The 15,947-nt window shown below is 34.6% G+C and overlaps 1 protein-coding gene across 3 annotated transcripts in view; it reads left to right on the top strand.

The window, feature by feature from the left end:
• The window catches only part of LOC123319285 (protein scabrous), a 71,778-nt gene that overhangs the window by 46,526 nt on the left and 9,305 nt on the right, over positions 1–15,947 (top strand). For all 3 annotated transcript variants that reach the window (XM_044906177.1, XM_044906168.1, XM_044906160.1), the window contains one exon: positions 740–1,106. In XM_044906177.1, coding sequence (XP_044762112.1) covers positions 828–1,106 — 279 coding nt within the window. In that variant the 5' untranslated portion in view covers positions 740–827. The remainder of the gene's footprint in view (positions 1–739; positions 1,107–15,947) is intronic.

The raw sequence follows: 15,947 nt of genomic DNA, 5'->3' as shown, positions 1-15,947 counted from the left end.
AGAGAGAATCCCCACACTGTCCCCCTCAGGAGACTAGTGGTTCGTCTTTTTGAGGATTTTCCCCCTGCTACAACAAAACAAAAAACGTACAGTGACTCTGACAAGACAGTGGCCAAAATTTTTCATTGGTTAGCTCTGTTTTTGCAATAACATGGCGGATTCTACGTAAAAAAATGAAGAAGGTTCAAGTTTCAGATTTGTAACTTCAAAGACAAAAAAGTTATGAGAACTTTACGAAATTGTCAAACTCAGAAACGAAGTATCGTAGGAGGCTGCGGTTTTTACCATTCTTTGTTTCTCCGAAAATGAGCTCGGACATTGTTCGTTTTCTTCTATCTGCTATAGTTCTCTATATCTACTCTCAGTATACAACGAATTTTCCCCACCCTGTACACCTTCATTAAATGGTTTACAAATGAGAGTTGTAGTACATTAATTTTTTTGTCCAAATTCTTCATGTTCTGAAAATTTCCTACTCCTCGTCCACCTACCTCTGCTGAAATGTATGTTGAACTTGAATTTCAGATGTCCCTCATGAATTATACAATACTTGAATATTGAAGGTCTTCAGTGAAAACGAACATGTATTTTATCAAGCTTTAATGGAGCTTCCGATTTTATGTAGGGAAAAGTTCGATTTTGGATTCTCTAAACATCTCTTCTTCCCCATCAAATCAAACACATATTGGATACCCAAGAAACTCCTATTTTAATTCATTCGAAATCTTTTGATTTTTAGAAAAGATGTCGATTCAGTTCAACCTGGCACCCCAGACGTTTCCCAACTTCAGGCTTCGACAACAGAAGAGAAAAACGAACGCTTAACAATGAAATGGCTATCAAATGCTATATCCGAACTGAGGACAGAGATTGGGGAAGTACAAGCCGCTGTCAACTCTACTGTAATCCTTCAAAACCACGAGCAACTGGATACCGAATTGAGTTTGTTGAGGAGCGACGTCAGCAATCTTAACAGTCAATTAGAATTGGCCAAGAACAAGAACGAGAACTACGAGGCGAAGCTGCAGATGCTCCAAGTGGAGATAGGAAGTCTGAGAGAATTCAATAGGGCAACAGCCACGAGCTGCGGCAAACTGAAGCATCAGGTAACCTTATTTCATACTTTCCTCAGGTGATCGCTGGCTTTTATTTCGTGCTGAGATAATGTGATTTGCTTAGGTTTATATATATTATAATCAGAAAAAATTCCCTAATTTGTTCGTCAGGTTATGCTTTTCTTGATCCATACTGTTCCACTCGAAGAATCACTGTTCAATTCATAATCTTGAATTCTTTAACATTACATAACACTACATTAATCAAGAGATGAATGGTTCCTGGAAAATTAACAATTTTATTTATGAGTGTTGGGAATATATCAGTGGTGTATTATTCGATATTTTTCATAATCCTGAACAAGAAATATGCTATGAAAGATTTGTTTACTGAACATTCTTGCATAGGACGAGGTTTCGACATTAACATTAGGACCAGTTAGATGATATTGACAGTTCCAAGTGGCACAGCCTTCTGCATACAGGTGATGGAATTACGACGTAGTTGAACTGTTTTCTTTGACACGATCCCACTGCTAATTATGATCAGAGGGATTATATCCACTTTTTTCACTTTCAACATCCCTGATTTGCCTGGAGAGTACCGCATATTTGTTGATTTCCTCCCCATATGTATTCGCTATATTCACTATATTGTGATCCTGAGGCTCTGCGAAGTCCATTACTGTCACTGTTCTCTCTTTTTTCAACCATACCATCATATCCGATCTATTATATGTCTGCTGTGATCGTGAGGTTCCAATAAATTTGAAGCTAAATTAGAACTGATCTCGAATTCGTGATTGATAATGAACCTTAGAAATATTTACTTTATATTTTTGGGAAAATAGAACAATGATTCCAAACAATATGCTCTGATATGAGTAAATAGTAAGATTATTTTTTTCAATTCTCTCTTTTATTAATTATTTATACCGTATACTAACAGAGGCTCCTGAAAATTGCGTAGCCATCCAGAGGAACTCTTGCAATATGAGGAATCTTTGTGGGTTCCGTCAATCAAATCACAATTTTTACCTGCCGAAATTCTGCGGAATATTCAGTATAATCGTTTACTCATGAGAATACCTGCCATGTACACCCACATTGGAATTCTGTTGTCCAAGGTAAAGAACTCACCGACCGACATTATTTATTGTCGCTTTTGCCAGAGCCCGCATGATATTCGATATAACGCAAAGCGAAATTGGTTTTTATGGTTGAACCAGACACCAGGATTCAATGGATGTATATTAGTTTCTGCTTATGAGCACTCGGAGTGGATATTCCAATTATTGTCGAATTTTACGTTTTGTCAGTCAAACTGTATGTTGAAATGAAGACATTCCTCAGCTCATTAAATAGTCGTCGATCTACCTACTGAAGATGACAATTCCATGACATTGAACTGTTTGGTTTTTCTATCTATGGATTATTTTGGTGTTACTTTCGAAATATGTCAGCTATGAATACTTTTATCATATATGTATCTATTATATTCTATATCGATAATGGGGCGGAGGCTAAATTTATGTGTAATCTCCCAATATCAGATATTATTTCATTTATTATTTCATGGATGGCCTAATGGATGTGGAATAACTTGCAGATGAAATTTTGAGGTCGTCCAATTTACAGAAAAAAGCCATAAGACTAATGAAAAGGTCTGGGGAATCGTGTAGAGGAGACTTTAGAAGGAATGGCATTGTAACATATGCCCTGTACATTCAAAAATGTACTACTCAGAGCTAAACAGAGTACAGGTGCTTGAAATTTTTCAGGAATAAAATTTTTTATTTATTTTTGAGCATGGAAATTATTTTCTATGGGAAAAAACTTTTTATTGTCATTTTTTCATTTCTCTTTCTGTTTACTTCGAATTCTTTTGAAATAAAGTTCTTCATTTATTTATATGAGGGATGATTCTCTGTCAGAGTTAATGAGTGGCTCGAATAAATTGGCCTAGATTATTGTGATTCAAATAACTATAATACTGATAATCCTGCAGTATCTAAATTCTCCGGCGTATCAGGCTGTAATATTTCACGATCATATGCCTAACACTGTTGAGTTTCTCAATAAAATACAATTCAAGAAAACCATCAAATGTATCTTGCATAAAAAAGTTACTACAGTGTTGGGGATTTTCGATGAATGTCATCTTAGAATAGGTTCTACAAAATTATTTTAATTTTTCATTTGACTATACATACATTGTGTATTTTTTAAGGAATGGATAAATATATTATTATTGTTATATCAAAGAATTGAAAAAACAGCCTTAAATATGAGCCAGTTGTCCCTTTAATTATTCATTCTTCTTGCCTTAGAACTCCCTTCAATTATTTTGACTCCCATTTATGCAAGATGATTCTTGTTGAAGAATTCAACATTCTTGTAATTATCCATTGATTTTTTTGAGATATATGAGTACCAATTCCCTACCACTGCATCAGAAGCATATATTTCATCTTTGGGTTTATTTTCTTCAATCCAACAACTCAAGTAACATCTTGAACCTTCATCCAAAGAGAAAATAACTCTTCTCAAGCAAGTGCATATTGTGTGTCAAAAATTAGATTTTCTTACATAGCCTCCAAAATAAATATATATAAAGACTGATATCTTGTGTTGTCATATTTCCCTTGAGAAATATTTGAGTGTTATGACATGGTGACTAAGGCGATATTGCTTAGTATTGTTTCAATCAGAAAAAAATAAAATAGCTAGATACAATTTGCTACAGGTACTGGTCCATTACGAATGAGTTGAAGCCGCTTGAAATTATGGGTTATTGATTTATTTACAGAAAATACAGGAAGAGTATATGTATATATGTAGTTCTATTATCCATAAAAATGAAAGGATTAAAATAAAATTGAGTGAATTACTTCCCGGGCGGACAATACTACATTGAAGAAAATAAATGAGAGTCCTGGTGTTTTCAACAGAAGTTGAAAACACCGACCGATACCGATGAAATAAAATATTTGACAACTCTCAACGTAATCTTCGTTTTTGCGTTACTGATTCGGAACCAGGTACTACAACGGAGATATTGGAACATCGTTGATTGGTCCATGATGGCAGGTGGACTGCGTTCGGAAAATGGAACGCCACACGGGCTGCTAACTGCATCATTGAACACCTGCCGTCCGACGTATTATACATGTGTCAGTTGCGCGACAACCGAAACTTTATACAGGTCAGGATTGAGCTGTTCCTGCTGTTCACCTTGTGCGGTAGCTGAACTTTAATAGAATAATCTGTTTTCGAGTTTATATATAAAAGGGTCGTTTTAAATAACCTATCGAAGATCACGTCACGGATATTTCTGGATTTTCGTTTTTTTTGCCTAAAAATTCAACTATGTTAAAGTCAATGTTGGATCTTATTTTTTTGAAAGTGTATACCACTAGATTTTTATAAAGGTTCATTTTGATCTTTATAAATTGTATTGCTCCAGAAAATGGCTTCTTCATATAACTATCTCTTTCTGTAGTTTGAATGAATACTGGAACTAATTTTCTAAAAAATGCGCACCTCAAGGTTTTATAAGGGTTCAATTCGATCATTATAAATTGTATACTAGTCCAGAAAATGGCTTCTTGTTACTTTCTGTTTCATATGGTTTGAAACTATCAAAGCACAAGATGTAGGAAATGGTTTTCAATGTGCTAGAATCATTGTTTAATCTATATTGGAAAAGATATCTGCTAATTCGATAAGTTGTTGGCGCCATAAAATTATTCATAGCGAAAATATTTTTATTAAACGGTGATATGAAAGAACACAAAAAAAACTTTTAATGAAGAAGATAATTATGGTTGTAGAAAAATTTGCTAATTTCACATTTGACCTTAAACGGTTAAGGTTTTGCACTCTTTGTAGTCATACATACAGGCTGTTTCACGCAAAGTGACCTATGTCAATATTTTCTCATTATCGTTCAAAAGCGTTATTCATAAATAAGAATGATAAGCAGAGAAAAGTCACAACATGAGATTATGCGTGCACATAAAGGGAAAGTATCTCAGATCAAAATGGAAAAAATACTCACCTAATCCACACCTGAGCAGTTCAATCCTATTCACCGTTTTCGAATTTAACAAACATTCTTTGGCTCTCTTCTCGGAACCGAAGTAAGGATTCGCCAAGATTTGCCATCTTGTTCGATTTTTTCCTCTGCGGTACGTATATGTATTGTCAAATAATTGAAGGAAACTGTCTGGAATTCGGTAAGGTTGGAACTTCTTATGATTCGTACAATGGGGCGATACGAACCGACATAACTACTACCTAATTTGTGAACTGGAATTTTACAACAAAGGTTGTTACTTTTGATTCCTCCGTGTTTATGTACAGGGTCCGGGATGAGGATCTGAAGAAGGAATTGTAAAAGCTGTAGACTAACGCAATTCATTGTGTTGCCTGTAATTACGGATAAATGCGAATAGATATACTGTGTACACTTTTTTTAATATATATTAAAATTAAGGTATGGAATATAGGTACCGAAGCTGCTCTGTGAGGTTATACAGGTGTTCGGAGAACCAGTTTAGGTACAGCACTGTTAATTTCAACCTAATAGTGAATGATGACCCATACCCGTATACTAGATTAAAATACATTCGATGTCAAAAGCTTATAATTCCCTTTCATTCTAATATTTTATGTTATAAAAATTTTTTTCAACCTATGGAGCCTAGACTTGGAATAAAAATGTTCTATATCTACGTCATCGGATATTACGACCAGGGAATACACGCTTTTTATTGTTGCTCCACTAAATCGCGAATTTCACCGTTTTTCGTGAGACTACCAAAGTAAGTTTTACATCAGACTGTAAATGAAGTACCTATCGCATATTCTGAGGGAAAATGATACCACTGGCTTCACTTTCATTCACTTTGAAAACTGAATTTTAATAAATTCGGTTAACCTCAGAGAGACAACCAGTCGAAATTAACCATGATCTGCTATATCGATCAGAACCATTTACTTATTTAAAGGAGCCATACGCTTCTAGATAGACAAGGCCGATGCTTGTGAATATGCGAGTATAGGGTGTCCGAGTTAAAGTGCCCCTATGCCTTATTGTGAAAATCAAAGGAGCTAGAAGAAAAAGTTAAATACAAAACTTGTCTGTAGTCGATTGAACTTTTTTTTTATAACCCACCTTAATACAGGGTGCTCCGGTTTTTCCCTGTTGATATCGACTTTATTATTTTAAATGGAACACCCTGTATATTATTGCATGTTTTAATTCCTTGTCAAATTTTAAGGTAATTTTGGAATGACAGCCATGATCCTATATAGCACCGATTCTAAGATATTCGACTTTTTCCTAAAATTTTGACAGCTGTAGGTGCTCACTAAAATAGCTGATACTAGTTTACTAATAAATGTATCGAAACCAAATTTTGCCCAGCTCTTGGATCATACGTTACATGACTATTTTTATATAGTAGGTATACAGGGTCTTCAAAAATTAAAGTTGACAATTCAAATAGAAGTTCGATCAAAACTTAATTTTTTCGAATGGCAACCTATATTTCTTTTTTGTTCATCTTGTAGAGCAGGTTAAAATGAACAAAAAATGTATTTAAACTTATTTTGTAAAGTGAATAGTTTCAGAAATATGGACGACAAAGTGCATCTTCCCGTAAGAACCAACGATAATTATTATTAATTAGCACTGAAAACAAAAATCCATGAATGACCGAGTCACATGTTGCTAATACTTACCCAATACTCAGTACTTACATTTCAGTGAAGTAGAAAACTTTATTTCGGAAACTCCATTTCATTTGAACCACAGTTCTTCACCATGCAATAAGTTTCGAACAATATATAGAGGTTTTCTCCAAGAAATTAGACAAAAAAATTCAATAATCAGCTACTAGAACGAGCTAGATAAACAAACAGGCAGCCCGAGGAAGTCGACCTTCTCGTACTTTTCAAGCCACAAAAATACTTATAATGGTCAAATATGAAAGTGATATCTCGAAGTGAGAACATATAAATAGCCAACAGTTAGAAATTTAAAGCAAAACGACTAAATTTCACGTTCAATTAATGGCATTTAGAATTGGCGCGATCGATCTATAGACACGCGGCTACCGAGCGAAATTCTATACATAAATACACTGTGAATGGGCAGTAAGCTGGGAGATCACAGCCTACAAGGCGTTCTAGGGAGATATATCTAATAGGTTCGTGGTTCGTATCGTAGGTACGGTGGTTCGTATCGTAGGTACGGACACAGGCATAGCAACTCGACACCGCAACCCAGAAGTAATAGAACGAGTTCTACAAAAAACGATTGACGAAACAAATGACTGGTGCATAAAGCGGAAAGCAAACTCAATGGACAAAAGAGCCAAGCAATATTACTACAGAAGAGAAGACTGCGACCCACAACGAATCTAGAAGTTGACGGCGAAGAAATCGACTGGAAAAATGAAGCTAAATATTTAGGAATAACGCTTGACAAAGGACTTACTTGGAAAAGTCATATCAAACAAGCAATCGACAAAACGAAAGCAGCGATGAATAGACTTTACCCTTTAATAGGAAGAAGAAGCCACATGTCGAAAGATACAAAATTGAAGATAATCAAAGCCGTTGCTAGGCCTCAACTGACTTATGAATCAGTTGCCTGGGGTTTCGCGGCAAAGAGCCATATCGAAAGAATTCAGGCCACTGAAAACAAGCTGCTTCGATGTGCAATAGATGCGTCTTGGTTTGTCAGGAATAGACAGATTTATAGGGACCTAAAATGGGAAACCATAACGGAATTCATGAACAGAAAAGCAGAGAAATTATTCGAAACAGCGAAAAACCATCCGAATCAAGAACTCAGGAAACTAGTGGACTACGACCCAGAGGAGGACAAAAGGAGAATGCGAATTTACCGAAGGAGACCAAGAGATCAATTGAAAAGAGATTAAAACAACAGAAACTTGAAAAAATTCAATAAAATGTTAATCCAATAGAGGATAAACACATAAATCCCAGCACGATAGTGTGCGAGAAGAAAACCGACTAAGAGATGAACGGTTTATAGGCAAATGCCCGAAACCAAAATTCAAGAAGCAGTTGAGGGTTTTTAGTGGGTCTCGAGCTCAGGAGAGTGAGAAACCCCATACTTGTTCCCCCTCATGAGAGGGTGGTTCGTCTGATTTGCAGATAGTCCCCCTGCTACACCAAAAAAAAAAAAAAACGTAGGTACGGAACATCGTGATTGTCCTCGACTACGTTGTTTCGTAAGAAAAGTGCGAATGGGAAGATTGTTTTGATTATGTTTTTTCGATTATTGTTTTCGTTTCTTCATCATCTAATTAATATAATTGTTATACTATTATATCATTAATTTTATTCGAATTTGTTAGAGAAGTTGTGCTTCCCTAGCTTCCATGGTAAACACGCTCCTGGCTACCAGACAATTAATTGGGGATAATCAATTAGATGAAAACATTATTGAATCTAGTTTATAAAAAGTGCAACTGAAGCTAAACTATCGTTCCGCTCAACCTACTTGGATACCGAATGTGATGATTGAACGAAAGACAAATGGCCGATTAAATTTTTTCGTTTGACCTACTTTCGATTGCGAAATAACAAATTTTGCATGACAACTTGATTGAACTGATTTTTTATGTGAATATGAAAGGAAAGTCGAAATTTATGATATTAGGATTTTCCGTACGTTTCGTACAGACATGATTGTGCATCAATAAAAATCCTAGAAACAACTGGCCGCTTGTTCGGTAGTTATTTTCACATTTTTCAGCCATTTTTACTATAGAGCCGAATAGAGAATGCTCAGTCCACTCTCTATGTCTATGGAGAGAACACACTCATTACACAAACAGCACTATCATAAATTAATACGAATCACCTAAGAATTAAGATTACAAATAGCCTACGATCAAAAATGTCAACTCCTATTTCGATTCCTATGCCTACATATTAAGTAGATTTCAAATTTGAAAAATAATTTATTCTGGCCGTAACTCCAACTTCTATTCTCGGTCGTATTATTGCTGTTGCTGTTTACTGATACTAAAAATAACTTTGCTGAATAAGTAGTATTAAAATAATATAAAAGAGGCTTCCTCAAACTGCGGAGCAATTTCGCTCAAACCGTCATACAGAACGTTAGTTCCGCCCAAGTATGATTATACTGAACGTTAGTTCCGCTAAGTAATCATACCTATTGTAACGTATTGTACGTATCGTAGTTCCAAGTTCTGTTTTAACTTAAAAAGTAAAAGTTAAGTGTGAACGTGGCCTGCAACCATAATAAATAAATAAATCCAGTTAAGTGTAGTGCAGAGTTTAAATTCCAACGACTATTCGACGAGTTTTGGGGTCTTCTCTAAAAAGCCACCTGGTGTCAGAAGAACCTTTTTAAAAACCCAAAAGTTCGCAGTTGGATTACGACAATATACTACAACATGAAAATTTCAAGTTTACCGCAAAAGTTAGGAATTAGAGAATAAGTGTGTTATGAAGATGAGAGCAAGTAGACGTATTTCTTGCCTCCCGCTAATCTTCAAATTGGCGAAAAATTTATTGCAGTATAAAAATTGAAAAGAGTGTACATTCAGTCATAACAGTGTCTTGTATAATTCTGAAGGAATTAAACGAATTTCATAAACATCTATTCAGAAAATCGAGAAATTCGATTTTATCACTTACCTATCTAAATATGTCTAATCTGAAAAAGACAGGTATATGTTTTTGTCCAGCTCATTTAAATAATAAGTGAATACCAACCAGGGACGTACTACAAATATACTCACAATATATGGTGTGGAAAATGTAAGAAGAAATTGGTCAGTGAAGGATATAGGTTCAGATGTTATGGTGATTGCAAAAATTGGTTTAATCCAGGGTGTATTAATTTAGTTGATAATTTCAGAAAAAAAGTCATCGGCTAGTCTGAAATGTGAAAATAAAATCTCTTAGCACCCCACAGACTCAGAAGAGGAATCTGAAATATCAGAAACAGAAGAAGAATCGCAGAAATAATCTCAAAATAAAAACAAAAAATGTGAATCATCAAATGAAACACACCAACAATTCACAATAAATGATGTTATGGAAAAGTTCGAATTCATCATAACTCATGTGGAGGATCTTAGGAACAAGTTAGATGCACAAAAAAATCAAATGAAGCTCTCAAGAATGAGGTCAAACATATTGCGGATGAGCAACAAAAGTTGAAAACAATTTACGTGAATGAACAGTTCTCAATTGACTTGCAGGAAAATGTTTACTGCACATGGTGTAGTCAGTAGTGTTCGCTGAAGTCTAAACTTCCATTCACTTTAGAGCACTGAAAATAAAAATCAATGAATGACTGATTCACATGTTACAAGTTTCAATACTTATGCTGCCATTTATTAGTTGAATAAAAAACTCAATTTGGAAAAATCCATTTCATTATTCGATTCACAGTTCTTCACCATTAAATTATTTTCTAACGATATCTTGAAATTAGACTAAAAAATTCAATAATCAGAGCAACTAGAACCAGCTAGATGAACAAAAAGTGGTACGTGAATCAAAACATTCGAAACCTCTTTGATCAAAATGGCTATGTGAAATCTTACAAAATTTCATGTTTCTGAAAATTTCACTCAAATTGATATTTTAACCAGTCCTGGCGTCTTGAAAACACACTTGACATACATATGCCGCTGCCCGCTCACATCACTTAATTCGCTTAGACATAGAGACTGGACTGAGCAATACCAGCATATTGTCTATACTTTAAGATCGAGAAGGTTCTCGGCTGACGTGCTTTTTGTGGCAAAAATCTATAGAGGACTTGTCTACTCTTTGGAGTTGCTGTCTCGCTTCAACTTGAATATTCCTCCAAGACCGATGAGGCGAGCTGATCTGCTTAGGCCCGGCTTATCAAGAACTAATTATAGTTTTCATTCTTCACTGCCGAGGATGATGAGGAACACTACAACAGTGAGTGTTCTCGGGGTGGATATATTCAGTGGCGCGTTGTCAAGGTTGAGGGGGGATGTATCTACTTTGATGAGTTTGTAGTCTCTTTTTGTCTCATTTTGATGATATGTTAGAGTTTGTGCGCCTTACAATTGTAATTATTGAAACATTTCATCTGTTTTTTTTGTATTCGATTAATTTTTTTTCTCTTTGTATAATAGTAGTACCGTTAATAAATAAATAAATAAATAAATAAATAAATATACTCAGTAAACTCAAGAGAGACATAATAACAAGCTCGATTTATATTACTGTTTCATAGCAGTTTCAATATTGCGTTAACGTGTACACATTATACTCAATTCACCTCTTTAATTTCCTCCCTGGTAAATCCACTCAGTTGTCAATAAAAATTTAATGAATAATTAAATAAACATTTAATGTAATAGAACATACTAATTATATTATACTAGCCGACCCGGCAAACCTAGTTTTGCCATTTAAATTATTTCTAGGGTAGATAATAATAACTAACTCATCGTGATTGCTCGATTGGTCGTAAGAAAAAGGAATGCCTTTTTTTCTGTTCTGTACAATTTTTTTTGGGAATATTTTGTTATATTAACCTTGCCCTAACAATAATAAACACAACAAAAAAAGAATTGTCCAATTTGGTGCGATCGTTTGAACAATAAAGCATTGTGAAGTAAACCATAGATCCTCTTTTATTAATATAGATAATAACTATACCATGTGCTTCATTAGAAGTAATACAATAATCAATTTCTCAATAAGAATAAATAGAATATGAGAAACTGGTAGAGTTGAATTTCATAGATATGTTGAGTGTTAGAAGAACTGAAAATTGAGTTTCAAAAAAATAACAGACTTATCCTAGATACAAAACAGATAATATATGACAGTAACCAACCCAGAAAAATGTTTTCACAGACCCAAAATTTTGTTGATTCATCATCACTTTTGTTAATCTCCGGAAGTTTTCTATGAAAAACACATAACATTTCACTTTTGTTATGAATCCGAGCGTCTAGTGTTGCAATATGATTGAGTTCAATGAATTTTGATTTCTAATTAGTAGAAATCAACGACAAAATACAAAGTACAACGTAATGCAAACCTGAGTTCTGAGTTTGAACTTGTTTCAAACCAATAACAACATATTGTTAGGTTAAGGTCGAAAGTATTCAAATGGTTGTGAAGTAAAATCATTTAATTCCTGGCAGTTCATAAAACCAGGTATCAGAAAGAGACAGAGCTAATCAGGCATTTTTATTCTCAATATTTCTGCACATGCGCAGAAGTCGATTCCTGCTACTGGCTGGCTTCAGTTTTATCTACCCCATTATCGATACAGAATATAATAGACTTATGCGCGTGCGCGCATTCGCTTTAACGACAACTGTCAATATTTCGGTATTTCCCTGCATTTCTTACTAGGTACTGGATAAGCATTCCAGGAGAAGCAGCTTCAGCAATTTTACTCGGGGACAATTGTTGGATGTTTATTATCAATACTTCTTCAGTTCGATATTCTTACAGTTTATTTGCAGTTTCTAACTACTTAATTCACGTTTGAGATTATTCCTTCCTTCGATAACATATGTACCGAGTTGTGTACCTACATAAATATTGTCATATAACAAAGAAAGGAGAAGCATGAATGCTGACTAAAGTACATCGTATGCTTCTTTCTGATTGGACTACATTCCAAATTTATATTCACAATTTATAATTGCGCTAATTAATATGATTTTCGCAACATCAACCACATATTTTTCAAACATGCTATTTAAATTTTTTTATCAATTCAGTCAAATTAAATTCCAGTCATCTTGATGAGAAATGAAATTTAGCTAAGAAAATAGTAAGGAAGAAATAGGACTTAAATCCATTCTAAGAATAACGAGATCTCTGAAAAATCAAATACTGACTCTACAACGAACCGGCACTGACTTTCATTTAATTTATTATGTAGGTGCTAGCCCCACCGAAAAGAGGTGATCAAAAAGTTGTGATAATGTTGCAGGATGCTGACAGACTGTTTGTTGTTTGTTCCTGATTAACTATTGAAAAGTACAATCTGAGATTGTTCACAAAACCGTAACCATCATTCACCTAAAACAGTCATTTTTTTTGGGTTTTATTTTTACGCTCAGTTTAGATATATGTAATTATTATTATATAATATAATAATGATAAATAATAATAATAATAAATATAATAATTATATAATAATATAATACAGTTCATATACAGCATACCTACTAGTCTAGCTAGCAATTTCAAAAAAACAAGAGTTTAGGAAGGCTGATTCTTCAATATATGATTCATTGAACCACCTCCACTTACTGGAAGGCGTTGCGTTCTCTAGTCACTATTGCGTAGCCCTCCTTTATAGGTAAACAAGATGAAATTGCAGTCATTTTAAGAAGATTTAGTTTTGTTGCATCTACTTCGGAACACAATTGAGAATATGATTTTTCGGCAGACGTTTTGGCCGTTGCTGAATGCTTGGCAGGTGCCATTTATTATTGAAGGAAATAGTAAAATTTCGAACCATTTCGAGGAGGCTGTATAGTTATTTTTCAGATATTCAAGGGTAAAACATGAAATTGGCAGGTATTAATTCGGTAGTTAAAAGAAGGCAGGCGCTCTCAAAAATTCAAAATACTACGTTGTCGGATCGGACACTTGCAAAGTGAATGATCGCAAGAGAGTCAAGAAACTATTTCAGCAAGTCTGAAATTTTGATATAATATTATTACGATATTCAAGAATGGAACATGAAATTAGTGGACACAAATTAACCTCAAACTTTCACAATACTATCAAGGATTATAGAGTAGAAAGATAGGAAACGAAGCGACTAGAGTGATGTGAGCGCCATCTGTGTTTCAAATGTGTTTTTAAGGCCCTAAGACTGGTTAAAATTTTAATTCGAGGGACATATGAAATTTTGCGAGATGTCAGAGTCAAATGGCCATTTTGATCAAACCGGTTTTGAATGTTTTGATTCTCGTATCCATAGACAACCTCGTATCGCCTTTTGTTTTCCGAGCCCGTTCTAGTTGCTGATTATTGAAATTTTTGTCTAATTTCTTGGCGAAAACCTCAGAATATCGTTCGAAAATTATTGTATGGTGAAGAACTGTGGATCAAATAAAACGAATTTTACTAAGGAAAATGGGAATGTAAGTATTAACTGGTAACATGTGACTCGGTCATTCATTGATTTTTGTTTTCAGTGCTACGAAGTGGATAAAATTTTCAGGGCGTAAAGGCCTGCAAACACTACTGACTATACCATGTGCAATGAACATTTTACTGCAAGTCGATTGAGAACTGTTTATCCACGTGAATTGTTGTATGCAGGAAGCATCCCTTACATGAAGGGCTCATTTAGGGGAAATTATGACTTTTACACCAATTAACCTTACCTTCCATTCAAAGATTCTCAATATTGCCTTCAATATATTCAGAAATGCAAAATTTTATGGATTTCGATTTGGGAATCGAGTGACTGTCAAATTGTTGTTTGGAAAGTCAAAGTTTTATGAAACCTTCTGTGAGTGTTCATTCGTCAATCAATTTGTATATTGTGTCGTGACCATACTATGAAGAAATCATGAAAAAGCGTGAAGAAATTATACGGTAATTATGCAGTGTAGATAGAACTGTGCTAGGTCGGTGAAAAAAATCGTTCTCACTAATTTCGGGTCCCAGATTACGAAAATGAAAACGGGAATTCTGCAATCCTCTTAGTTTTCCCAAAAAAAAATGGGAAAGTTTCCTTCTGGAAGGTAAGGTTATATATAGTTAGAGCTAGTTTTCTTCTATTTTTTCAATAAATACTCGTTGGAAATGTTAAATCCATCAACATTCAAGTTCATCCTGCCAAAAAATGCCTTTAATTCGTTGCAAACGACAATTTTATACTTTGTTTACATCCGTTGTGAACCATCATGGCCGCCATGATGTTTCGAGCTACGAACTGTTCCTATGCAACGTTGCCAAGTCTCAAACTGGTTGGTCAGCAAATTCCTTTCGAACTGTTGGGATAGGAAAAGCCATATCTTTGTTCACTATTCCATATGCGTTAGCTGCATAGAAAACCTATGCTAACCTATGGTAAGCTGCCAGTTAACTAATAAAATTTTTAGTCGCATTGCTTAATGCTTTCTCTAGTGTCTTTTTTTACTAGGGTTAAAGGGAACTTTAGAAGTTTGACTATGATAGGTACTGATCGTTATTCCTGAATGGTTCATGTTATTAATTAAGGAAACTTTGAATTTGAAAAGACTCGATTCATTCGCCATTACGAATTTGACCGCGTTCTCAAAAATGATCCTTGAAAAAACACCATGACAAAACCCTTAAACCTAACCCAACCTTTCCTAATAGAAAGGTTAGGTGGTTATGGGAGTTGTACAGTTCCATAATAATTTGATATGACAATGACCCAATGCTAAAAGTGAAAATATCGTATAGTAAACATCAATTGAATTATCATTTCCCCAATCAATATTCGAACAAATTTCTTCAATTTAACTACACATATGTACTATTGGCAACGTTGCATTATTTGCAGTGTTTGACAGTTCGTATGTTGAAATATCATGGCGGCAATGACGACTTGTACGGATGTAAACAATATATAAAATCATCGTTTTCGGCTAAATTAAAGCCTTTTTTTGACTGAAAATGATTGAGATCACCTAAATCGAACATTTCCAATGAGTATTGATTAAGAAAAAAGGAGAAAACAAGCTATAACTATCACTAACCTCACGTTCCAGAAGGAAACTTTCCCATTTTTTTTTGGGAAAACTAAGAGAATTGCAGACTTCTCGTTTTCATTTTCGTAATCTGGGACCCGGAATCTGTGAGTACGATTTTTTTCAC

Source organism: Coccinella septempunctata, chromosome 1, assembly GCF_907165205.1.
Source record: "Coccinella septempunctata chromosome 1, icCocSept1.1, whole genome shotgun sequence".
Classification (NCBI taxonomy): domain Eukaryota; kingdom Metazoa; phylum Arthropoda; class Insecta; order Coleoptera; family Coccinellidae; genus Coccinella; species Coccinella septempunctata.
This window is presented reverse-complemented; position numbering and strand designations above follow the sequence as displayed.